General features: G+C 40.5%; 1 protein-coding gene across 2 annotated transcripts in view; it reads right to left on the reverse strand.

Annotated features, from left to right (window-relative positions):
- SNTG1 (syntrophin gamma 1) overlaps positions 1–25,304 on the reverse strand; it is a 299,119-nt gene that overhangs the window by 80,458 nt on the left and 193,357 nt on the right. For both annotated transcript variants that reach the window (XM_087707075.1, XM_087707074.1), the window contains 3 exons: positions 24,129–24,259; positions 19,171–19,300; positions 10,221–10,259 (listed from right to left, as the gene is read on the reverse strand). In XM_087707075.1, the coding sequence (XP_087563201.1) occupies positions 10,221–10,259; positions 19,171–19,300; positions 24,129–24,259 (300 nt within the window). The remainder of the gene's footprint in view (positions 1–10,220; positions 10,260–19,170; positions 19,301–24,128; positions 24,260–25,304) is intronic.

Below are 25,304 nucleotides of genomic sequence, written 5' to 3' on the forward strand. Positions count from 1 at the left end.
TTGAGCCTACATATAATTGTGGCCGCAAGAATAACCTATGCACAATTTTGGAAATCCACTACCATACCTCCGGAAGATGCTATAATTAAAAAGATCTATGAATGTGCAGAAATGGACAGAATGACGGGTTGGCTGAGGGACAAAGGAGAAACGGAACATTATCTTAGCTGGAACTTATGGTATATGTGGGCGACAAGGAGAACAGCAGGGACTTAAAATGGGGAAAGTTAAAAGTGAACATGGGTATTGTAATAGATCCCTGAACTTTGTAATGAGAAGATGTGGCTTAGAGACCTAACAATGAGGAAGGAAAGAAAAAAGTTGGGCTGTGAATGACTGTCACCGCGGGGGGGGGAGGGGAGGGGGGTTGTATGTTTAAAATTGTATTTGTATCTGTATGTTTTACTCTTAAAAAAAGTATAACTAATGAATGCCGATACAAAAGGCTGTATATCTACTTTATATTGTTATGTATGTTTTGTCTTTTCTTATGTTGTTGTGTTTTTCTTTGTTTTTAAAGGTAATAATATTTAATAAAAACTATTTTTAAAAAAAAGAGCAACTGTCTAAAAGAGACAATTCACTATTAATTTTGCCTGACATTAAATTCTACCTCAATATTTTAAAAAGTAATCTTAAAGAACAAATAAGAAGATAATCTCAGTGTCTAATGAATAATCAAAGATGACCAATAAACAGATGTTTCTAGAAATCTTTTTTTTTGTTACTGACTATAAAATATAGTCTTCTCTCCGCCCACCCGCCCTGATGTAATGCATGAGCACTGTACATGCACAGAAGGCAGTGTGAATGCGCAGGCGAGGTGCGTGTGTGTGAAGCATCCACGCGCATGTGTGCACTCACATTTGTATACTGGTAGGGAAGGTAAGTGAATCCCATCTCTGATGTAAACCTATAATAATTTCAGTAACTCATGACCTAAAATTAGTTCTACAGGTGTCATTGCACCTCCTACAGCATTTGTATTTTCCAGTACTGAAATATTCAGGTGAGGAGAACTTATTTACCAAATATGTTTAAAAATGTCCAATTAAGAAACTGACTATCAATATTATGTCTATGCTGCACATATTTTAATAATAGTAAAGGAGACACCAATATACAGAAATGTCTAAAGGCTTTTAGAACTTTTGTCATTATACCTACATACTAGTTTTGAAAAGCAACAATACAGGTAACAATTCTCCAGAGGAACCCCACAGAGAATCAGACTGATGTCCTATGGCTTTTCAAGAGAATCTAAAGTGGTAATGATTTTTTTCCATTTGTTCTCCTCCAAAATCTCTTGCAGGAAACCTATTGTTTCATAAACAAAGCCTTTACAACAAATGAAGTCCAAGCTCCCATCTATGCAAAACAATCAATGTTTAGTTGCAGACAGCTGACAATGCAATATGCAGGAATTATCACTGCATAATTGACACCCTGGTGTGCACTTCTGCTTAATTTAACAGCAAGAATCCAACTCCCCTATGTGTTTTTATACATACTTAGCATTGTTGTTTCAGCTTTGTGCCTTCCTCTTCATAATGAGGCTGATCACTGTGTTCTTTGAAAACAGATGGTTGCAGGACAAATGTATTTTTAGATGTAGATGTTTAATACATGTCAGTCTGGGAATGCAGAATTTGAATTTTGAACATCAATAATTAGGAAAAAAAATTGTTATCTAGTAAAGTACTTAAAATAGTATTTTATGAATGTGTCCTCTATTTTTTCACTCTATTCTCTCTTGACACATTTTCTTATTCACCCCAACACTTCTGGATGCTGCAAGCCTAATTAATTAATTCACTTGTAGTGCTGGTTACCAGCTTCAATAGCTTCAAAAAGATTGGACAATTCATGAAGTCAGAGTGATCAATAGTCTTGATGCAGCATGGCTCACTCTCAGATCCATCTTCTGGGAGATAGGACAGTTGGCTGTTAGAACAAACTTTTAGTGTGTTTGCTTGTTCAGTTTTCCTGTTGTTTTCCAGTGTATTTGTTTTTCCATTGATAAATAAATATCAGGAAAATAAAAGTGCTATTACAATTGTTATAATTAAGCCACAGCCTTATTCTAAAGACAAAACTTTTTAACTTTTAAAAATATATTTTGAGATTATCAGCATAAACCTTCTGATAGTGTGAATATGAAAACTTACAAAAACAAATTTCCAGTTCAGAAAAGGAATTTGGAAGTTCTATTTTCTTTCTCCCTTTTTAAGAGCATGAAATAAAGTTAGAAAAGAGAACATGCACTCTTCATTCATATCTCAGACACTGAAATTTAAATGATGTAAACACATTGACTGTCTTTTGATCAGAGTTAAAGTTAGAACTTTACCATCAATTTCAGGATGCTGGAACAGCAATAAACATTATTTGAAGCACTACAAAGTGTAAAAAAAAAAACTTTAGGCAGAGATAATTTGAAACCTAGGCTTGATACTGCTGCGAGTCTCTTTATTCTGAAGGGCCCCTTACATAAATATGGGTAATTTTTCAAAATGTACTGCCTTTCCAACTACTTCCATCTCTCCCATGTGAAAACACCTGTGCTTTGTGTCCTAACTTGGCAAGCCAAAGATAGAAGCCCTCATATGTCACCTTCATGTTGTCTAATAGAGCCTTTTCCCTTCTGAATACAATAGACATTTCCTTTTTAAACTGGCCTTTCATACACACATACGATGTCAGCCTCTGCTTTGCTGCTGCTTCGGCTGCCATTGAAACGGGGAGGGGGGGCATGGTATTTGGGAGGGGACTGACTGTTGTGCTGGAGGAAGATTCTGGAGTTTGAACTGTCCACCTTACTGCGCATGCGGAGGAGGGTTTCCCGCCAAGGCCATCGGCACCAGCATTCCATCTTGGTGATGCCTTTCGAAGTTATCTCACACCTGACACTTGGAAGAATTATGATTGGACTGTGCATGGGATGCCAAGGGGAGGGGAATGAATTATACAATATATTATTCGCTTTCGCGCCTAAATAATCAGACTTCGCTTTGCTTCGCTTCTGATCATTTATAATTAGTAAAAGTACACTTGATTTCTATCAATGGAGTCTTCTGGTCTTCTTTCTTGATTATCGAATGAAGGAGTGCTGACAATTAAGCGAAGTCTCACACTCCACCCCACCAGGAGCTACAACCTACCGAGGGGAGTGTTCTCACAAGAAGAAAAAGAATGTCTTTGCATGTGAGTGAAGAGGAGACTGAAGGGGCAGCAGCAGAACCATCTTTAACTGAAAGGCTGGCTGGCCTAAGAGTGGAAGAGCCTACTGTTCGCCCCCGATGGACTTTGGGTGTCGGGCAAAAAGAGGAATCTGAGGAGTTGGATGCAGGAGTCACGAGGAGACCAAAAAAGAAACAAGCTGAATGGGATGATGCTGGGGGCAAAAATTACAAATTGTCCCAGGCAAAGCGGCTCCTTGAGGAAGCTATGTCCGAGCGCAAGACCCGTGGGAGAGCAATGGAAAGGGAGCAAGCAGAAGAATTTGAACAAAGGTACTCCATGCATAGATTAAGGGAGGGTGAAGAGGCCGAGGGAGTTTGGGAGCAAGGAAACCCAGAACCAGCCTCCCCCCCCAGCCAGGGCTGCTGCCAGAGTAGGGGGGGTCAGGCGACGCCGAATGGCAAAAGTCCCTCCCTTAACAGTGAAATATAATGGTGATCCCAAAAGGTTAGGGTTGTTTGTCATTCAGATTTGGAATTATATGGAAATTTATGGTCCGGATTTAGAAACGGATGAGATGAAAGTAAGGATGGTCTTACTCTCATTGGAAGACAAAGCGGCCGACTGGATGGTGAGCTTACACCAATGCAATTCCCCTCTCCTGAGGAATTTTAATGACTTTATGGCTGCAATGAAGAGAAGGTTTGATGACCCGCTGATTGAGAAACGCGGAAAGGTGAAATTTATGGCCCTAAAGCAGGAAAATAGACCGGTGGCTGAATATATTCAGGATTTTCAACAGCTGTCAGACTATATGAGGGGATGGTCAGAAGAGGCTTTATTAGATCAGTTTGCCTTGGGATTGAATGAGGACATTTACCAGCAGTGCGTTAACAGACACCTTCCCCGACGAGTCGCTGCTTGGTATGAAAATGCAGCAGATGTTGAGTTAGATTTGGCCAGACTTCAACACATGAAAGAGGGAGAAGCAGAGAGGTCGCCCCCCCCATCAGCCCCAAAAGCCCCGGTTCGCATCAGAAGGGAAGGGAAACTTCGCCAGCAAGACCAAGCCTTTCCCGTGCTTCCGTTGCGGGAAGGAAGGCCATCGCGCTGTGAATTGCCATGTTAAACTGGCTCAGACTGCTCCACCCCTCCCAGAAGGGAGGGGAGGACAGGCAAGGCCCCGGGGAAGAAGAGAGAGGCTGCTTGCGCTGCTGAGAATGTTCCCCAGCGTTTCCAGCCAGAGGAGGAGGAGGGGGACGATACCTCGCATCGTTGGGAGAGTTCAAATAAAGGCCCCATGTTAATCCCTATTGAATTAAGGGTGCCATCTGCTGGCGAGATGGAGAAGCTTTCAGCTCTGCTGTACTCCGGCTGTTCCAGATGTATGATTAGTCCAGCGATGGTGGAAAAACTGGGATTAAAGTTGAAGACTTTGAAAACCCCTATTGTTTTTTGCCAAATTGATGGTTCCATTGCGGGTGTGGGCCCAGCCCATTTTTATACTGAGCCATTGGAAATGAAGATGGGAACCCATCAAGAGTTAATCTCTTTTATTGTGGCACCTGGGATGGACCGGTCCCTTATTTTAGGACTCCCCTGGCTTCGTAAATGGAACCATTGCATTAACTGGAGGGAGGGGTGGCTACGCATTCGCACTAGCGCAGCCCCTGATGGAGAGGTTGAAGCCCCAGAGCCTACTGGCTCCAACCCCACTTTGGCAGCCAGGGGGCAGGAGAGAATCGAAGGGGAAGAGAAAATTCCAAAAGAATATTGGGATCTAAGAGGAGTTTTTAGTGAAAAATCTTCTGATAAGCTCCCCCCCCCCACAGACCCACTGATTGCACCATCGAGATTTTACCTGGAGTGGTGCTTCCAAAACCCCAGATATATTCTATGTCACCCAGGGAGATGCAGGAGATGAGAAAATTTATTGACAAGAACTTGGATAGGGGTTTCATTGAGCCAGCTAGACCCAAGGTAGCTGCTCCTGTGCTATTCAGAGAAAAGAAAGATGGTTCTCTCAGATTATGTGTGAACTTCAAAAACTTGAATTCTGTCTCGGCATTTTTACTAAACTGGACTTACGGGAGGCATACTATAGAGTCTGTATTAAGGAGGGAGACGAGTGGAAGACAGCTTTCAACAGCTTTCAACTGTCCCCTGGGTTGTTTCCAGTTCTGTGTGATGCCCTTTGGCCTGCAGGGGGGCGACTGCGGTCTTCATGCAATTGATTAATGAGGTTTTGCATGACCATCTTTACAAAGGCGTTATCATATATTTGGATGATATCCTTATTTACACGCAAACACGTGACGAACACGTCAAGCTGGTTCGTACGGTGCTGAAGAAGCTCCGAGCCGTGGAGCTTTATGCCAAATTGTCCAAATGTGAATTTCATCAGGAGAAGGTGGACTACCTTGGCTATTGTATCTCCCACGCGGGTGTGGAGATGGACCCTGCTAAGGTCAAAGCAGTCATTGAGTGGGAGGCCCCTCGTACCCGCAGGCAGTTGCAGAAATTTTTGGGTTTTGCCAATTTCTATCGCCAGTTCATCCCTTCTTTTGCTAAGATTGCTCTTCCCCTCACTAATTTGTTGAAGTCCAAAGGTGGGCCAAAACCCAAGCCTAGCAAGCCGTTGAATTGGACCATGGAATGTCAAGCTGCTTTTGAGAAGTTAAAATGACTTTTTGTCGAGGAACCGGTTCTGAAACACCCGGACATGGACAAACCGTTTGTGGTGCAAGCTGATGCCAGCGACGTGGCGGTGGGGGCCCTATTGCTTCAAGCCAACGATCAAGGTAACTTGCAGCCTTGTGCATACACCTCTCGCAAACTCACTGACACAGAAAGACGTTGGGCTATATGGGAGAAGGAAGCGTTTGCTGTTCGTTGGGCTTTAGCCACGTGGCGCCATTTCCTAGAGGGCGCTAAGCACCCGTTCGAGGTGTGGACTGACCATAAAAATTTGGAAGCTTTGAGAACTCCCAGGAGACTTTCCCCTAAGCAGATGTGCTGGGCTCAGCATTTCAATCGTTTTAATTTCACCCTGAAGTACATCCCGGGGGGAAAGAACTTCATGGCTGATGCTTTGTCCAGGCTCCCTCAATAAAACTGTTCTAAACTCAGTATGGTCTAGCCTCGCTGCTCCTGTGGTGACAAGACAACAGACACGTTCTAAAGTGGAGAAGTCCTATGATTTTCTCTCCAATCTCAAGAACGCCCTTGCTCATGATGATTGGTTCCAGCAACATAAAAATGAATGCACCATGAGGGATGTCTTGCCATGGATTGGGGCGAAGCTTTACGTCCCTGCCTCTCTTCATCTGGTGGTTCTCAAAGGGGCTCATGATTCCAGGATGGCGGGGCATTTTGGGTTCGTGAAAACGCTGCATCTTGTGAAATGGCAGTTTTGGTGGCCTTCTTTGAAAAAGGACATTGAACTTTATGTTGCCAGTTGTCCCGTTTGTGCTGCCGCTAAACGCCCGCCTGGGAAGCCGCAAGGTTTGCTCCAGACTGTGGCCCGCCCTGTCGCCCCGTGGAGGGAGATCTCTATGGACTTCATTGTCGAACTTCCTGAGAGCCAGGGGCACTCTGTTATCTGGGTCGTTACTGACTTGTTCTCCAAGCAGGCTCACTTTATCCCTTGCCCCAAGATTCCTTCTGCTAAGGCCCTCACAAAGATGTTCATTTCTCACATTTACCGTTTGCATGGGGTGCCTGATCGCATCATTTCAGATAGGGGCGTGCAATTCGCTTCCGTGTTCTGGAGGGAGTTTCTTAAACGGATTGGCTCCGCCCAGGGCTTAAGTTCCGCGCACCACCGTCAAACTAATGGGGCTTGTGAGAGGACTCATTCTGTTTTCCAGAGGAGGGGGAGGGAGTGGTCACACGTGGGTATTCTCAAAGCCTGATTGGTCCAAAGACTGAGAGCAAATGCTTAAATATTGGTGCCTTCCAGTCCTATCCCAGTTTCCTCTCAGTCTTTTTGGTCCAAGTACTGCTTGAGAATTTTCTGTAGATAGACTTTGTTTTCCTTACAATCTGGTTTCCTATTTGGCTTAATTGGGCATTTTAAATTTTTCAAATTCTAAATCCTCATTGCTGCGGCCCCAAGAGACAGTTCTCTGCCTCGGGCAGTTGGGGGAGGGCCCTGTGGGGCATCCAGCCTCCCACCCGCGGGCCCGGAGACTCAGCCCTATCCCCGGGATTGCGGGGGTGCCAGCTCCAGATGCAGCTTCTGGGACGGCTTCTTGACTTCCCGGGCGAGAGTGAGTGAATTTCGGTGCTTCAGCGCACGTGAGCAGCCGTGCCGCCGCTGTTTGATCCGGGCGGCTGCCGCGTGTCTCTGCAGCTTGCTGGCTTTGTGAGGGGCATTTGGGGGCGAGGAGTGTGTGCCGGTGGGCCGCGTGGCTCCCCCTGTCCATTATCTAGAGCAGCGGCGGCTTCTTGGAGCAGGAGCGAGGCCGCGATTGCTTGCCTTGGCCCCCTGCCGCTGCAAGGAGTTCCAGCGGCCATTTTTGATGCCGCCATGTGCGCGAGGCCCTTGCCTCATTCTGCAGCAGTCCATGTGGCTCAGTGGGGGTGAATTTGGTCTAGTCCCTCCGCTTTACCCAGCAGGCCCATGTCCCGGTGGGGCCTACAGAGGCCAGCAACTTCTCCTTCGTCGGACATGTGAGTGGGGCGTGGAGGAGGGGTCGGATCTTCCCCAGGGCCTGGAGAAGGCCTGGTGCGGGGGTGGAGGCTTTGGTACGGGGCTCCAAGGGGGTTCCCCTTCCTTGGCCTAAAGTGGTTCAGCCCCCATATAGGGCCTTCACCAAGGAGGATGCCAGGAGACATATGACCATTGTGAGATCTTTTGCCCGAGCAGTGGGGAGGCCAGGGCCTCAGGGCCTAATGCCTAGGCCGTTGTCTGGCTTCTCCCCCCAGAGGTTCAGACCTTCTTTTGCTCTGCTTCTCCGGACAGGGCCCTCACCTCTTCCAAGCGGAGGGGGTCTCCCTCTCCCTTCCCTTCAGTGTCTCCAGGTGGCACAGGGAGAGCCGGTGCAATCCCTGGAGGGCAATTAAAGGGCTCTTGCTCCTCTTGCTGGTGACTTCCCTGAGGCCTAGTTCCTTTGAGGGGGAAGTGGAATGTTGGAGCATTACCAGGGAGTATCAGGAGGCTATTTTTGCTGCCATTTTCACGGGGCCTTGGCTGGAAGGACAAGGGCCCCCCTTTTTTCCCCAGCATGGGGCCCTGGGCAGGGCCCAGCCTCATGATTCGTCTGCTCCTGTAATTAGTTGGGGCCTTGATCATGAAGGTTGAGAACCTCAAGTTCAGGGGTTCTCGATGATGAAAATGCGGGCCCCTTGATGAACCTTCCTCTGCAGGCTTCTTTGTCCCAGTCTCATGCAGACAAGAACCTTGTGGCTTGGTGGTTAACACGTCTGTCTAAGAGGCAATACAGCACGGGTTCTACTCCCAGTAAGGGTACGGCTAGCTGATGAAAGCTAAAATAGCTTGAAATAGATCTATACTAGTCTCCCTTTATTTATTTATCAGCACAAATTCAAATGTAACAAGGGCAACAGTAAAAATATTTGTCTCCTGGGAGTTATGGCCACGGGCACCTTTACCATGGGCCGGCCTTGCTCAGGCCATTCAGTTGCCAGCCATTGGGAACCCGGTGGCCACCCTGGCCTCCTTCCGCTTCTGCGGTATCTGGCGAGACGGCAGGTAAGTGGAGCGGGAGGTTGAACAGGTGGCACACCTTAAGATGCTCCCGCCAAGGCCAACGGCACCAGCATTCCATCTTGGTGATGCCTTTTGAAGTTATCTCACACCTGACACTTGGAAGAATTATGATTGGACTGTGCATGGGATGCCAAGGGGAGGGGAATGAATTATACAATATATTATTCGCTTTCGCGCCTAAATAATCAGACTTCACTTTGCTTCGCTTCTGTTCATTTATAATTAGTAAAAGTACACTTGATTTCTATCAATGGAGCCTTGTGGTCTTCTTTCCTGATTATCGAATGAAGGAGTGCTGACATACAGTCTCTCATTATTATGACTTTTAGCTGGGTGAAAATATGCATCATAGGACTTTGTTTTGAACCAAGGTACCTCAAATGGACTATCTTTTAGAATGTTCCCAAAATCTGGGGGGAAAGAACTTTGGGAAAGTTGAGGATGCTTCAGTGTTACAGGTTTCAATGCTGGGCAGTGGTGGGTTCCAGATACCGATGCAACCAATACAGTGCAACTGGGCTAGGCATCCACCACATGCACGCGTGCACATACATACTTACTGCCTGTGATGCTCCAGCTGCTCGGCGCAGGTGTCGTATGCTCCATGAGCATGTGCGGAAGCCCCAATCGGCTCAAATATTGGTAAGGAGGACGGGAGGGTGGGTGGGCCCTACGGAGCCCCATACTGGAATGGTACCTGGTGCTCCCAGCAGGCACCAGTATGCCTGTACCAGGGTGTACCAGTCGTATTCCACCACTGATGGTGGTCCACTACTATGATCACGTGATCTTCATTTTCAATGTTCCATGACATCTCAGTCAGTTTTTTAATCTCTCTCTCCCTTCTCTACCCAACAGCAGCCATATGCATGCCTGCTGGAAAGGAAAGGAATTCAGCCCAAAGTTTGTTGCTAAGTGAGACATTTGCTAAGTGAGTTTTGCCCCATTTTATGATCTTGTTTGCCACAATTGTTAAGTGAATCACTGCAGATATTAAGTTAGTAACATGGTTGTTAAGTGAATCTGACTTCCCCATTGACTTTGCTTGTCAGAAGGTGATCACATGGCCCCAGGACACTGCAACCGTCATAAGTATGAGTCATTTGCCAAGCATCTGGATTTGATCAAATGATCGCAGAGATGCCTGCAATGGCTGTAAGTGTGAAAAATGGTCATAAGTACTTTTTCAGTGCCATTGTAACTTTGAATTGTCACTAAACAAACTGTTGTAAGTCGAGAATTAACTGTATTTTACCAGATATAGAACAACTGTGAATTAAGGTTTCAAAACATATTCGTCTCTTACCTGCTGGTTTACGGGAAAATTCCTGTTGATTTTTTTAATCTATAAAAGGAAAAAGAAAAATGGATTAATAAATAAGCTGTTTCAATTATGATTCAGTCACATAAAACAAAGTGGCATTATTACATATTTCCTCTGTGAAACTGATATATATTAACAGGTTGTTCATTTTAAAAATAACTTTAAGGTGTGTAAAGGGCAGAAGGAATGACCTTGGGGAACGGGAAAGAGCTACATTCAAGACAACAGTGAGATGAAAGGTATCTGAGTCTGGACCAAAATTGAAACTTGAATAAGTGTCTAAAGACCGCCATCAACCTCTGTTCTTGTGAAGCCAAGGGGGAAGTTCATTTAGACTTGGAACACTCAGTTCTTATGATCTTATAATAAAAATTAATATGCACATGCTTGGCTTCCTACTCTGGTCTATCTTGATGGATTGACAAAGTGTCATTCTTGAATTTTGTACTTAAATGTCCTCTTATCAAATATAACATTATTATTGTGCATATTGTTATTATTCTACTAAAATATCATTTCAGTTTAGTTGATTTTATATGAATTTAATTTTGTAAATATCTTTTAAATAATCTTTTTTATAAACATCATATTTTGTGTGGCAATATTCAGAAGAAAATTTATATTTTCATTCAGAGAAAAAGTAAAATAGATTGAGAGGTAAATACTGAATAGATGAATGCTAACAAAATGCTATCACATAAAAGATGTGACCCAGCTTCACGCTTCCAGAAACTATTAAAAAAAGAAAAAATAACAAATCTCCAAAGGATGCTATTCATCTGACTTTTGAAATATAAAATAGATCTGAACTCATTCTAGGTCAATATGTATTTTCTATACCGTCTCTATTAAGCTCATAATGCAATTCTACTCCACATTATTCTCTGGTTAAAATATACTTTCTTGGAGAAAACTGTAAAATGCTTCTAAACACATTCACCTTAGGCCCTTCCAGAGAAAGGCAGATAGAGCAAAAACAGATAGAGCAAAACAGAACTAAGAAAACAAAGTAAACAACTCAAATATATAACAAAAAAATAAGAGACACTAAACTGCACCTAACTCTACATATCTTTAGACGATTGCCTGTTTCTAAATATCCAGTTTTTGTACAAAGATTAGGGGGGGGGGGAGATGTTTCTTACATAGAACAATCCAGATTAGTAAACCACATATCTCTGTGTGATATAAGTCAAAAAGACAAAAGCAAAATATGCCTCAAATAACCTTGTTATCTTCTGCAACCCATTATTACATAAAAGATGGAAAACAATTTTTAGTATTGCTTTAATTTAGATATCTTCTTCTTAGTTAGTTTACACACACACACATAGGTTTACAAGTGTATAATTGATCTGGCAATAGTTTATGAGAGTACCTTTTTAAAATAGATCATATAACACCACGAAAATGAACTTTTTCCTAGAAATTTATGATTGTTCTTAGACTTTATATAGTTAGGAGCTTAATAAATGCTTTGAGGAAAAGTTTTCAAGTTCCAAGGACAACTATAAAATGGTCATTTATTTAATGGTTAAGCATGAACATTTATTTCTACAATTAAAGTTAAGTAACAGTTCTTTCCCAGAAAAAAAGAATGTGCAGTGGCCAACTTGAACATTCCCTTAGAAATGCTATTTTTAAAACCTAAACATTAAAAACAACAAAAACAAATTATTCTGTTTAAATGCTTTGATTATAGGTCTGTGTGTGAGGAGGTCTTGGCTGTTGAAAGAAGTACCTGCACTTCATTCTTTTTTCAGAGCCGCCTTCTTATCGTGGGGAGAAATCAGGGGGAGAGGGAGAGAGGGAAGAGAAAACCGAGCTTCTGCTAGGGATGGACTTCTCCTCGCTCTCTCCTCCGGATTTCTCCCCGGTAGCGCTCGTGGAGGAAGGAGGCAGGGATGCTGGCTGGCGCTTGCTTCCCTTACTGCTCGCCACCACTGCCCCTGAGGCCTGCTGGCTGCAACCCCATCGGCTGCAGCCCCACCTGCCCTGCTTAGCTGGGTGGCTGGCCGGGAAAGCGGCAAGCGTCGGCAAACATCCCTGCCTCATTCCTCTGAGAGCCATAGAAGCGTGGAAAAAGAAAATTTTGCCAGTCTCCCAGCTGATCTGTCCCATCCAGCCCCCCCCTTACACATACACTTGTACTACGACAAGCACGGTATGTGTATGTGTGTGTGAGAGAGACGCGTGTTTCTTCCGTGGTGTACCCAACACCTTTGGACACCCACCAGGTCACCTGCTGAGCGGCATAGAAATTGGGCTTCAGCAAAAGAAAAAAAAAGCCATTTGAAATTAGTCCTCTCTGCCGCTCTGCTAAAAAGGCAGGAACCGCAGCCAGGAGATAACAGGGCGACTAACCATATTCGGTTAACCCCTAGAGCAGGAAGAGGTTGAATTGGGGGCTCTGTGAGTTGCTTTGTAGGACACGAATGGCCGTGATCATAGGATTTGTTGGGTGTTTGTTTTAGTTCATAGAATATATCTATGAATAAAACTGGAAGGGATGTTTGTATATGAGAGGGGGGGAGAGAGAGAATAAGAGAAAGAGTAAGAGAGAAAAAAAGAGAAAGGAAGGAAAGAAGGTAGAGAGAGAAAAAAGAGAGAGAGAGACAAAGATAGAAAAGGAAAGAAAGAGAAAGAAAGAAAGAAAAAAAGAAAGAAAGAAAGAAAGAAAGAAAGAAAGAAAGAAAGAAAGAAAGAAAGAAAGAAAGAAAGAAAGAGAACTTATGATCACAATTGAGCCCAAAATTTTGGTTGCTAAGCAAAAATGTTAAGTGAGTTTCACCACATTTTACAAGTTGGCCACACCTATCCAGTCACATGACCACCAAGCCACACCCACAAAATAGGCCATGCCCACAGAATAGGTATACACACACACATATACATACATACATATATATGTTTGTGTGTTTGTGTGTGTGTTAGTGTGTATATATGTATATGTTTGTATTCTATTTGTGCTGATAAATAATGGAAGCAGTTAGCTTCCTCCCATAATTGGGGCATACTAGGGGTTGTGACACTAAATGTATATGTTTGTATATATACACAGTATATTTGTGTGTTTGTGTATTATATGTGTGTGTGCGCGCGCGCACACACACACACACACACACACACACACACACACACACACACACACACGGCTACATAAATACTTAGACCTAGCTCATGGTCCTGGCAGTTGATTGATACCCTTCTTGTTTTCTATAATACAATAATTGTGTGTTCCACACATTGCTTCTTGATTTCTCATCTACTTGTTTTATTCCTCCTTTTCTCTTGTATGTACTCAAGACTTTTGCAGGTTAAGGGCCTGGGTGGGTTGAGTCTGCCTGTGGACATCGGCATGTTTCCCAAAATGCTGGTATGGTTCAATTAGCCAGACATCTACAATAGCACCTTGCATGCTTGTGATTGAACTGTGAGTTGGTAGCGGGAATGATTGACTGACTGACTGACTATATCTTCTGTCAAGTTTCTGAGATTGTAAACTTTTACTGTCCTTTGAGAGAAGCAATGAGCTGAAGATATCCTTGGGTAGGTGGGAGTGGGAAGCATTTCTTCCTGCCTTCAGCTGCTTTTCTCAACTGCAGACCAACAACCCCAGTTTTATTTCCTTATATGCCTCCACCCTTTCAGAAAGGCAACATTATTTTCTTCTTGCCTCTAACATTCTTTTATCTGTACAGGTAACTGACAATCTTCAGCTGTTTCCTACCTTGCCACATTCATAACAGAACCTATTCTCCCTGTGGTTTGTTTGATCTCCCTTGATGGGAAAAATGTTGCCTTTCCTCAGGTACTTCCTTTTTTCTTTCCTTTTTCAATCTCACTGCCTCTGTGTAGTCCTTCCAGGTACATTGTTAAATGTAGTGTTGAAGATCTTGCTGTGAAGAAGAATCCTTTCCTCAGAGCATGGCACTGACAAGATGTGAGATGTTGAAGGAAGGTAGAAATTAATTTAAAATGACAAGCCTACGACAGTGGGGGCACATCTATCTGCTTCATGCAGCATCACAGCTTGCAACTATATTTTGTGCCAAGATTGTTTCATACTGAAAATCCTTAGGCTAATGATTGAGAAATATACAAATGCCTACATTTTAATATCAATTGATATTGGTTTTATTGCAATAATTGTGAGGCTAAGTAAAAACTTTACTAAAATGTTTGTTCTTTCACAAACATAAATAATAATTAAGATAAGCTATTAGACTACATATACAGATATACATCTGATTACATTTGATATTTTACAATAACTTTCCTTTTGCTTTAAAATAAGCATTTAATCTTTCACCCATACTAATAATTGATCAAAATGGAAGGCATTTTAGGTTTAAATTTTTAAGGCACTTCATAATATATATGAAGATACATTCTTGGGCTGCAAAACTAATCAGAGATAGATTGGAGATAAACAATTTCTACATACATTATGCACAATATCTTTGCTATGGCTAGTCATAACAGTGCCTAGTATGTCAGTACTATCTACATTTGGAAGTCTGCACTGAGGTAAACTCTTTTGGCTTGCATTCATATCATACCTGCAGAGGAATTTGTAAGCTTCTTAGAAATGAGTATGGAAATGAAATAATATAGAAGATAGAAAATCAGAGACTGACAGCCAGCCTCCCTCTGATGTCACGATCTAGTACTTCATTGCCTTTACTGTCTATCCTGAGGTTGCTGCAATTCTTTCTCTCTATTCTACACTTCTTTGAGATTCAGCTGTCCAGATTATCTACCATTCAGTCTAGATGAAAGTACCACTATGATTTTGTGCTGCTTATCTTTTAAAAATAAGAGCAGCTTCTGGAATCATGTAGCTGAACAATAGAGAGAAGAAATGTCCCATCTTTGACAAACTTTTCTTATCCTATTATTTTTTGATCCTCATTAGAAATGAAAATGCTGTGAAGTAAAACAGCATCAGCTGGCAGATAATCACTCACCATGGCTCTGTACATCAGCAAGCTAAAATATTATCTGAGTCAAGCTAAGTGGTAATTTATAAACTTTATCCCAGACCAATATGTTGGCATGGCTTTTGAGCAACATATCTGCTGAGACTATTCAATCCTACAAAACCTTGATTTATTTATTCTGAAATTCTCAATGGAACAAGAATCTATAAATTTATGATGTTTATTACTTCTGAGATACTGGGAAAAAAGGCATTATTGCCAACATCAAATAAGGATGAGATTCAAATATAGTTCATCCTGTTTTGTACCTTAACTTATTTGAATAGCTACAGAAGTACTTCTAACTGCACATCAAGTGAAACCACAATCAATGACCAAAACTGAGTTATCTTATACTAACAAAAAATATAAAATGTAAAATGGTTATATTGAACCGTGCTGACATTACCATGTGAAAAATACAAAATATATCTAATCATATCCTAATTGTTGTTAAGTATTTTCTCTATAATTATCTGGCTAAATGTAATTGATTTTGTCCTTAAATATAATTCATTATTCTATTAGACTTCTATTGCCCTCTAATGTTTAAATTGATAAGTAGATCAGAAACCCATTTCTCTTAATTCACCAAAATGAATTAAGCTTTTATTTAATTAATGAGTGTTTAAATCTGTTTATACTCTAGATTTTCTTCATTGTAGTAATCCACAATCATTGTTGTGGCTACAGGTGTTTCGGCCCTCCAGATTTGGGTATGTTCTATCTCTGACCTTAGTTGAGTTGCACTTCCCTATTCAAGAGTGCTGTGCAGTCTCGGGTACCTTCCTGGGATAATAGCTCCTGCTCAATGACAGTTGCATAGCTTTATCTGGTGTACCAACTCCACTTGTTCCCTCATTGGGCAGCCATTAAGAAAGTCACTTATCCCCTGGTCATCTCACTGCACTACATGAGGCTGCCTTCACAGACCCCCAAAAGCTTCAAGTTGTCTGGTATGTGGACAGCATGGACAGTGAGGTGCATGTCATACCTCTGTTTCACAAACTACAATAGGTGCCCTGCTGCTACTAAAGTTAATTATTTGGGCCTGGTTACTTGAAGGACTGCTTGTCTCTCGTAACATTGAATTGGGCAGGTTAATGTTATCTGAGTTCTTCTGAATAAACAATGACATCTATAGGGACCCTATAGATGGAAGTGCACCTTCTTTGGTTCTGACATGAAATTCTTTCTGAGATTTTTATGTGTGAACCCAGTGTTATTGGGAATCTGGCAGCATACTAACTAACTAACTAACTAACTAACTAACTAACTAACTAGTTATGAAGGTAGTATATGTCCAATAATAAATAGCTTACAAATATTAAAGGACCCACTTTCAGGCCCCTAGAAGTCATTTCATTTTGGCAGATCTCTACTGATAAGTATTTCAGCTTTATCAAATATTATAATAATAAATTCATTCAAGATTTATATTCAGTATAGTATAATAAATGCATTTGAGAAGTTTTGGGTGTTCCAACATTAGAGATTTTAAAAAGAAATTGGGAAACCATTTGTCTGAAATGGTATAGGGGTTTCCCACTTGAGCAGGGGGTTGGACTAGAAGACCTCCAAGGTCCCTCCCAACTCTGTTATTCTGTTAAAGAATCACTAGTTATTCCTATCTTACGGTCCTCATATTGCTATAAACACTCATGTATGATTTTACTTCAGGATTTTGGTCAACACCTACAAAAGCAAACAAGAATTTTGGAGGAAAAAAGGAAAGTAGGGTTCATCTATGATATTCAATAGACTTCATGATTTGTATATTTATTGTTAACTGGGATCCAAAGTATAAAAGGAAACAGAGAGATACAGTTCTCTTTCTTCCATTTAGTCATTGTTCTTATTTTTGTAGCTCAAATCTGGAAATCCTTCAGCAGGACTGACCAAAGAGAAGTTGTTGAAATTCCCTATTTCATGTACTTTAATCCCAGGAATACAATTGTGATAGTGTTATCCATTACATTTGAAAAAAAAAATAAGCTAATGTAGGGTGCACAGTACAGATGCTACAGCATGAGTCTCCAACAGAGAAGAAAAGTTAGGGGGAGTTCAGGAGAACCATCTGTTACCTAAGCCAATTGCCTAATATTTTTCCTAAATATAGGATTGTATTGCATTGTATCACATCTTTATTGGTTTAGTTTAAGAAAGATGATCATTACTTATTTATTAACAGTTAAACTTCTATGCTTAGTGTATCAAAGTGAATTCTCTCCCTTATTTCCTCCAATTTTTTTAAAACCAGTGAGACTATACTGGTCTTATGCTCAATTTATGTTAGCTTACTAAATAAGTTATGTTCTTGCAAAAATAAACCCTCTAGGACCAATGTGATAATCATCATCATTTCAGCTGGCAGTTATAATTACAGAGTTAATCAGAGGCAATTGTAATTCGGCTTAAAATGCGGGATACAACTGAGAAAGTTATTATTATGAATATCAAAAATAGCCTGGAACACAAGTTAAAATTAATAACATAAAATTATTTAGCATAAGCATAAAGGTTAGAATTATTCCCATTTGTCAAGCTTATAGAGAATGTATAGTCAGATATAGAGGCAGCATTATATGGATGAATAAGTAATAATGTAACTGGCTTGCATAGCATAAACTTTGGTAGACAAATTATATGTTTGTCATGTTTCTACAGCACACCACATTTTCAGTATTAATAAAGTGCTTTGTAAGAGGATATGCATTTCCATGAAATATAAATTTTCTCAATGGATTCTCAACATTACAGCTAAAATTAATTCTAAACGCTTTCAGATAGAGAACATTTGATAATAAAGGAAGTAAAATATAGAAAATGATACTTCCTCTCATACAGTGTTAGTAGGCTACATTTTAAAAAGATTATAACAAAAAAGACTGGAAAAAATAAATATTTGAAACTCAATTACTTTAGACCAGGGGTGTTAAACTCAAGGCCCGGAGGCCAGATCTGGCCCACAGGGTGCTTAGATCTGGCCCACAGAGCCGCTCTAAAAACAGCAAATGACCGGCCCACAGTGTTTTTGCCTGTGTGCAGCCCTCCCGGGCTCCATTTTCAGCTGTGATGGCTTCCTGACACCCTCTGCCAGTGAAAGCGGAATTCAGTTTTCATTGGCAGAGGATGGCAGGAGGCTGTCATAGCTGAAAACGGAGCTCTGGAGCCAGTTTTTGCTGGCAGAGTGCTTGGGCATAGATGTCTCCAACATGAGTGACGTCAAGCTGGCCATGCCCACCATGCCCCTAGGTCAAACCCAATCCTGATGTGGCCCTCAATGAAATTGAGTTTGACACCCCTGCTTTAGACTCTGGTTTGTGAATATTGAATAAGAACTAAAGAGGTGGAGGATTAGAGAAGTGAAGGTCTTGAAAAGGATAAAAATAAATAAATAGAGATGACAATGCAGAGAGATATGAAATAGAAACCAAGTTTGACCAACAGTTGACGATTTGCATTATAATGTATCTGATCTAATGGATCAAATGCAAACATTTGATTTTAATTGGTGATTCCATAGTATTGACTGAAAAAGTTTATACAGCATGAATTTGCTCATCTGATTTTTAAATTTATTCCATTATTCTGAACTTACAATGTAAAGGAAATAAATCTAGGAATCTATCTCATGTAATGTTGTACTTTACTAGCAGAGACAGTCTCCTATGACTACAAAATAAAGAAGCAAATTTTGATCTAGTTTTATTTTCAGCTCTAGTTTGGAATTGTGAAAAAGGAAGCGATACTAATAATAATAAAACAGATTGTGAAGATAAGATTTGTTTTTCAATGAATTTTCACAGAATTTGGGTTGGTTGAGTAGACTTCTCTAGGAAAGCTTTAAGCAGAGTTGATGCACATAAAATCCAGCATTTGGCCTGTGAGGCACTTATGAGACTTGGGATCAAATATATGTGGGAAATATGATAAAGAAATATACTTACATTGTGCTTTGTGAGATTGGAGATATTAATCGCTATTGCTTGTAGCCAGTCAATACAGTCTTCAGCACAAAGACACTGAATTATTCCACTGCAAATACCATCCACAGCAACTACTTGGAATGCATTTTGCCTGTAAACATGAAATAGATTAACTTGGGATCTAATCAAACATTTCCAATTTAATATTACCAATTTAATAATATTGCAGAACAAATTCATCTCACTTATACACTCCTTTCAATACCAGTTAGCCACCAAACTCTTGCTGTTCTTTAAACTGTTATTATCATATAATTCTCTCTGTATTTAGCACTTTAAATGGCAGATGATGAGATAAAACTTGGCAAATCATGTAGGGCCAGCTGAATACAAATTACTTATACTGCTGCTTTTCTTACACAAAAAGCTTGAAAATGTAGGAGTTTGGCAGATTGTAGGAGCTATAATGGCTGATACACGGTGATTTTTCAGACATTGTAATACAGTTTGACTCTACTGATTCTGGCTTACCACAGAGCTACCTGTGACATTTTTGGGGGAATTTTATAGATCTATACAGCGTCAGTGATATCTTTCTCTACAAGTAAAGAAGCATACTTTTTGCAAGGATCTTAATTATGACTAAGACCACAATTTTTCTACATAAATATTACGTAGATTTCTGAATAACAAATTTTCATTTCTAAAATTAAAACATATCAAATTACTTCTTAAGCAAGAATGAAGTACAGTTGCAAGTTTGCTTATATTTATATTTTATATAAATTATATTTATAAATTATATTATATTTATAAGTTATATTTTATTTGTATTTATTTTCTTTTCTTTTATTTACATTTGAATTATGTGGCTTTTTAAATTCTTTGTCTTATCTTTCATTACCGTTGAAGAATGCCAAATCATCTATAATCACTAAGCACATTTCATCCATCCATCCATTTATACAACTCATACAGTGGCTCATACATGAGCCAAAACCTGGTCAGCTGACAAAACAATAAAAATGTTTTTAGAAACAGACAGCCACAATAAAAACTTTTGGCACCCTGAGGCAATTTTTTCCCATATATGATTGCTTTGACTTGCTGGGGTACAGCCTCATTTTCCCCAATGCTTGCAGCTCTTCAAGGACTTCAATAAAATAAAAACATAACTCACCTAATATTACTGAAAATGCAATTGGTGACAGAAGGCAATTAAAACTTATATTTAAATTCTATACACTACATAAAGTAGATAAAAGTTGGACTGAAGCAGGGGTGGGTTTCAAAAATTGTTCGAACCTACTCTGTGGGCGTGGCCTCCTTTGTGGGAGTGGCTTGCTGCCCATGTGACCGGATGGGAGTGGCTTGCCACCCATGTGACCGGGTGGGAGTGGCCTGCCACCCATGTGACCTGGTGGGAGTGGCCAAGACGATGTTATTACTAGATATTACTAATTACTAGATATTATTAATATTACTAGATCATTATTAATGCATAGATAACTGTGGGACATTACACACCCACCCACACCCACAAACTATGACAGTGCTAGGAAAACACCCAAAAAATAAAAATCCCCCCCCCCCAAAAAAAGACTGCCAATGAAACCAGGTTTTTTTCCCTAAGCCTAAGAACAGGAAAGACAAAGTCACTGGAATAAAAACCATCAAGGTAATGTGGAAAATTATAAAGGACAGGCACTCACAGAACCATCAACCACCTCAGAATTACCTAAACGAGGGTGAAACAAACTGCCTTGCAACAAACCTGGCCTGCCCATAGAAAAGCAGCCACTTTGAGACACATAAACCTGGTCTAAACACTTAAAAGCAACATATTGCATCACAAATAAAACATTTGCAAAAAGGAATAACATTTCTTGTAATAAACATTCTATAAACAATAAATAAATAAAAATTCCCTAAACTAATTAAAAACCACCACGTTCAGAGAACACCAAAGGACCCCACAGTCCTCTCCCTCCTTATCTTTTTCTTTTTTGTCCTAACTTTCTCCTCCTCCCCCCCCAACCCCACTCCCTTCTAGCACTGATGATGTTACCAAAGAGGAGCTCTCACAGGGCAAAGAGCTTCCCGCTACAGGCACAATATATCTGCAGCAATAAATGACTGCAAGCAGCAGCTTCAGTCACCTGCTCGCATCTGACAGTTGCGTTTGGGAGCGGAGGTGGTGGCAGCAGAAGTGAGCACAGATGGGATGTCCCCGCTTGCTGAGTAGAACGAGGCGGCGGGGATGCGTTGTTTCAGGGTGCCCCAAGCGCCGGCTCCTCTGAGTGTAGCCCATTCCCCCTCCCAAGAAGACCCTTTTCTTTTTAAAAACTCCTCTGCAGACGATCTTGAAAACCTGCGAGGGATTCCCCCCCCCCCATTCCTGATTGCCTGTAGCCTTGGAAGCTTCCGAAACTTAACAGTAAAAGCAATTAAGAACTTCTCTCGCGCGTGAGATTTTCTTTATTATGCAAACGCTTGCTTTAAGGCTGCAGGCACCCAGGGAGGGGGGCAGGGGGAATCTGCCTATCTGTCCCCTTCCAAAGCAACCTTGCAGGATTTCAAGATCATCCGGAGAGGCTTTTTTTAAAAAGAAAATCCTGAAAAGCCACAAGATTTGGAGAGATGGGAAGCTGGTCTTTTGGGGGGGGAATACCAGAACCAGGAGCGCAGCCCATTCCCCCTCCCAAGAAGACCCTTTTCTTTTTAAAAACGCCTCTGCAGACGATCTTGAAAACCTGCGAGGGATTCCCCCCCCCCCCATTCCTGATTGCCTGTAGCCTTGGAAGCTTCCGAAACTTAACAGTAAAAGCAATTAAGAACTTCTCTCGCGCGTGAGATTTTCTTTATTGTGCAAACGCTTGCTTTAAGGCTGCAGGTACCCAGGGAGGGGGGCAGGGGGAATCTGCCTATCTGTCCCCTTCCAAAGCAACCTTGCAGGATTTCAAGATCATCCAGAGAGGCGTTTTTTAAAAAGAAAAACCCCGCAGGCACCCAGCGACAGGGGCTAGGAGCTAGGAACCCGGAAGTTAATTACTTCCGGGTTCACTGACGAACAGGTTCGCAAGAACCGGTGCGAACCGGGAGGAACCCACCCCTGGACTGAATGTAGTATTACCCCTTATTGCTGTCTACTTTTCTAATTCTATTTTGTAGTGGCCATACAAATAGTTCTAAAATTACTACTATTGTTTGAGCTTCAGCCTGGATACAATAGTATCAGAGCATAATCAGCACTCAGGAGCAAGCAGTGGAAAGGATCAAGGACAAGGTTCAGGTAGAAATAGTACTTTTATTGCAAACATAAGAAACCCCAATAATAAAGATCAGCTGCTGTAGAATCCAGCAATTCAGCCAGCTATATATTATTACTCCAGGGTTTAAATCTATCTTTCCCTTTTGTGGTCCTTACATAGTAATGGACTTCTCATTTCTCAACTTTGGAGAGCACTTGACCTGTGTCTTGATAATAGCTCTATGTGATATCAATCTTTTTGGTTCCAGCCTTGAAAATTTAGCCTTTACACCAATTGTGCTTCCATGTTCATTCTATCATATCTACCTCCTCAAAAGTTATCTAACATTAAATAAGGGAATATTTATTTATAAAGAATTGATGAAATATTTTAGGCTGAGACCTAAGTGAGGGAATGCAGGAAGAAATATTTTAGAAAATTGTGTGGGAATGATTTCAATGTGTCAAGTAGTAAAAATGGAATGAACGCTGAAAATCTTTGTGACTTAGAAAAATAAATGATTAAAAAGAAATCACAAATGTGGGAAGAATGTTGAAAATCGGCAATGTTTCAGGATTAGAGAGGGTAAACTGTGAAATGTCAAAATATAAATTATGGAATGCCTGTGATGTTTTAGCAAATATGCAAAGACTGCATCTCTACCTGGCAAATGGAAGAATGCCATTGCCATTCCCCTATACCAGGGGTGGATAATGATGGCCCTTTTATCACTTGTGAGCCATGCCGGCTCAGAAATTCTGGGAGTTGAAGTCTGCAAGTCATAAAGGGGCCATCGTTCCCCACCTCTGCCCTATACAAAGAAAAAAGTAGCAAGGTATGCAAAAGCTACAGGTCTATGTATCCAGGGTAGATGGAACATTAGAATATTTTATTATTCCTTACTCATCATCTGTATTCTTATAATATTGCTTCCCCCCAAAAAAAGAAATAAGGTGATGAGCATGTATGTAAGCTTACAATTACAAAATTCAATACAAGTATAGATAAAACAGGTAAAAAGTGATACATCAATGGCAAAACCAAAACTATTATTATATTTTATATGAAAAAATAGCACTCTTACCCAATCCAGCCTGAATAATGTAAAACAAGCTCTCATTTTGGCTGGTAGAGCTGAATTTTCGTGATGATAATGATTTTTGTTTCAAAAATTAATCAGGGAAAGAGTTAGAGTTAAATTTGAAGTTTAGCTGTATAATTTTATGATTCCAGTGTTATAATAATAGATCAAAGTAAAATTAAAGGATAACCTATGACATATCCATTAATGTAAGGGAATGGAAAACCATCCAAATGTTCCATATCACTGTCTGGCACATCTATGGTGACTGCTAGAATACATTGTGGATTGATTGAGTGACTCGAAGTAATAAGTAATTGTGAATTCTACAGAATGCAAAGCAAACTGAATGCAAAGTCTTCAGCTAATAGTCTTTTTGGCACTTAGCCTAAAGAAATATAATGGATCTAAGTAGCCATGGAGGAAAACCATGGTTCAAGATCTCAACCTGTCTTTAGCTTTGCCAATTGGAAATTTTGCAACTTGTCCATCCATTCAATTTAATTGATGTACAGACTAAAAATAGGAAATGTAGAACTTGTTAATCCAAATCAACCAATCACTCATAACAGTTGTATCACAGAATAGCAGGTTATCATCATCATCAACAACCATCACATCATCACCACTCGATGTTATCTACTTACCTGCACATATCTGATCCTGGGAGATACTGAGAAAATCTTGAATGAAGAAGAGGTATTAATCGGAGGTCACACCACCTCTTTTCCCATCTAACACCTGAAGATGTCGGCCATGAAGAACATGAAAGCGTATCCTGAACACAGATGTCAAAAATCTTTGATGTTTTACTTTGTAATAAGTATTTACAATTAATAAATATTTAGTCTGTTTCATTGTTCTTGCCCAACATGCATGGCCCTTAGATTTGCCTCTCAACTGAAATATCATTAGGTTTTGTCAACTTGTGTTTCATTGTACCCTACCGAAATTAAGTACACCCTAATTAAATTCTAGCACTTTTTGACACCTTATAATTGAGTGAAAGTAAATATTTTTTATTGTTTTCAAGCAGACTCCTGAGAATACTGTGAACAGCCAAGGAAAAAAAAACAGATGTATCATCAAACAAATCATCCCAGAATTCTCACTTGAGAAACAAATGACCAGCTTCAAATTATACTACTTTTGACATCTAGTTGTCAAAAGAAGGATCTATTACTGAGAAAGAAAGAGAAGATAAAATCAATAGGGTAGATGGACTCCGATGCAGTAGTGATGCAAGTATATAAAGGGAAGATCTGAAACTTAGGGACCTGACGGAGATATCTATCTACATGGCTGTAAAGAGTCAACACCAAGATTCAACCAATCCATCAATATTTCACTATGAATAAATAAATTGGTTGTTGAATATTTTAATGGAGTCTAAAACTCATTCTGGCCTAATCTCAGCATTTTCATAGTTTTGAATCATATCGAAAACTTTAGCTTAATTATATATAGTAGTGCTTAAAAGTATGTGAATCCTTTTGAATGTTCAATATTTCCATATAAATATTACTTAAAATTATCTGTTCTGCAAACAAGTCCTAAAACAAGTCCTAAAAAAGATAACCCAATAAACAAATGAGATCCAAAGCTAAAGGTTTTTATGTGGCAAAAGCATGAAAACATCTAGGATTATAGTTAATTTGAAGGGAAAATTAGAGTTAGGTGTTTCAATCAATGGGATGATATTCAGGTCTGAGTGTCAGAGGTCCTTCCTTATTTGAAGAAGAAAATTCTGAGTATTCACTATAAAAGAAACACATCACACACTTGTGCACCCTCTAATATCAACATATTATTGTGATCAAAGG

Source organism: Thamnophis sirtalis, unplaced genomic scaffold (assembly GCF_051295495.1).
Source record: "Thamnophis sirtalis isolate CommonGarterSnake01/CBP01778 unplaced genomic scaffold, rThaSir2_p1.2 scaffold_2, whole genome shotgun sequence".
Taxonomy (NCBI): Eukaryota; Metazoa; Chordata; class Lepidosauria; order Squamata; family Natricidae; genus Thamnophis; species Thamnophis sirtalis.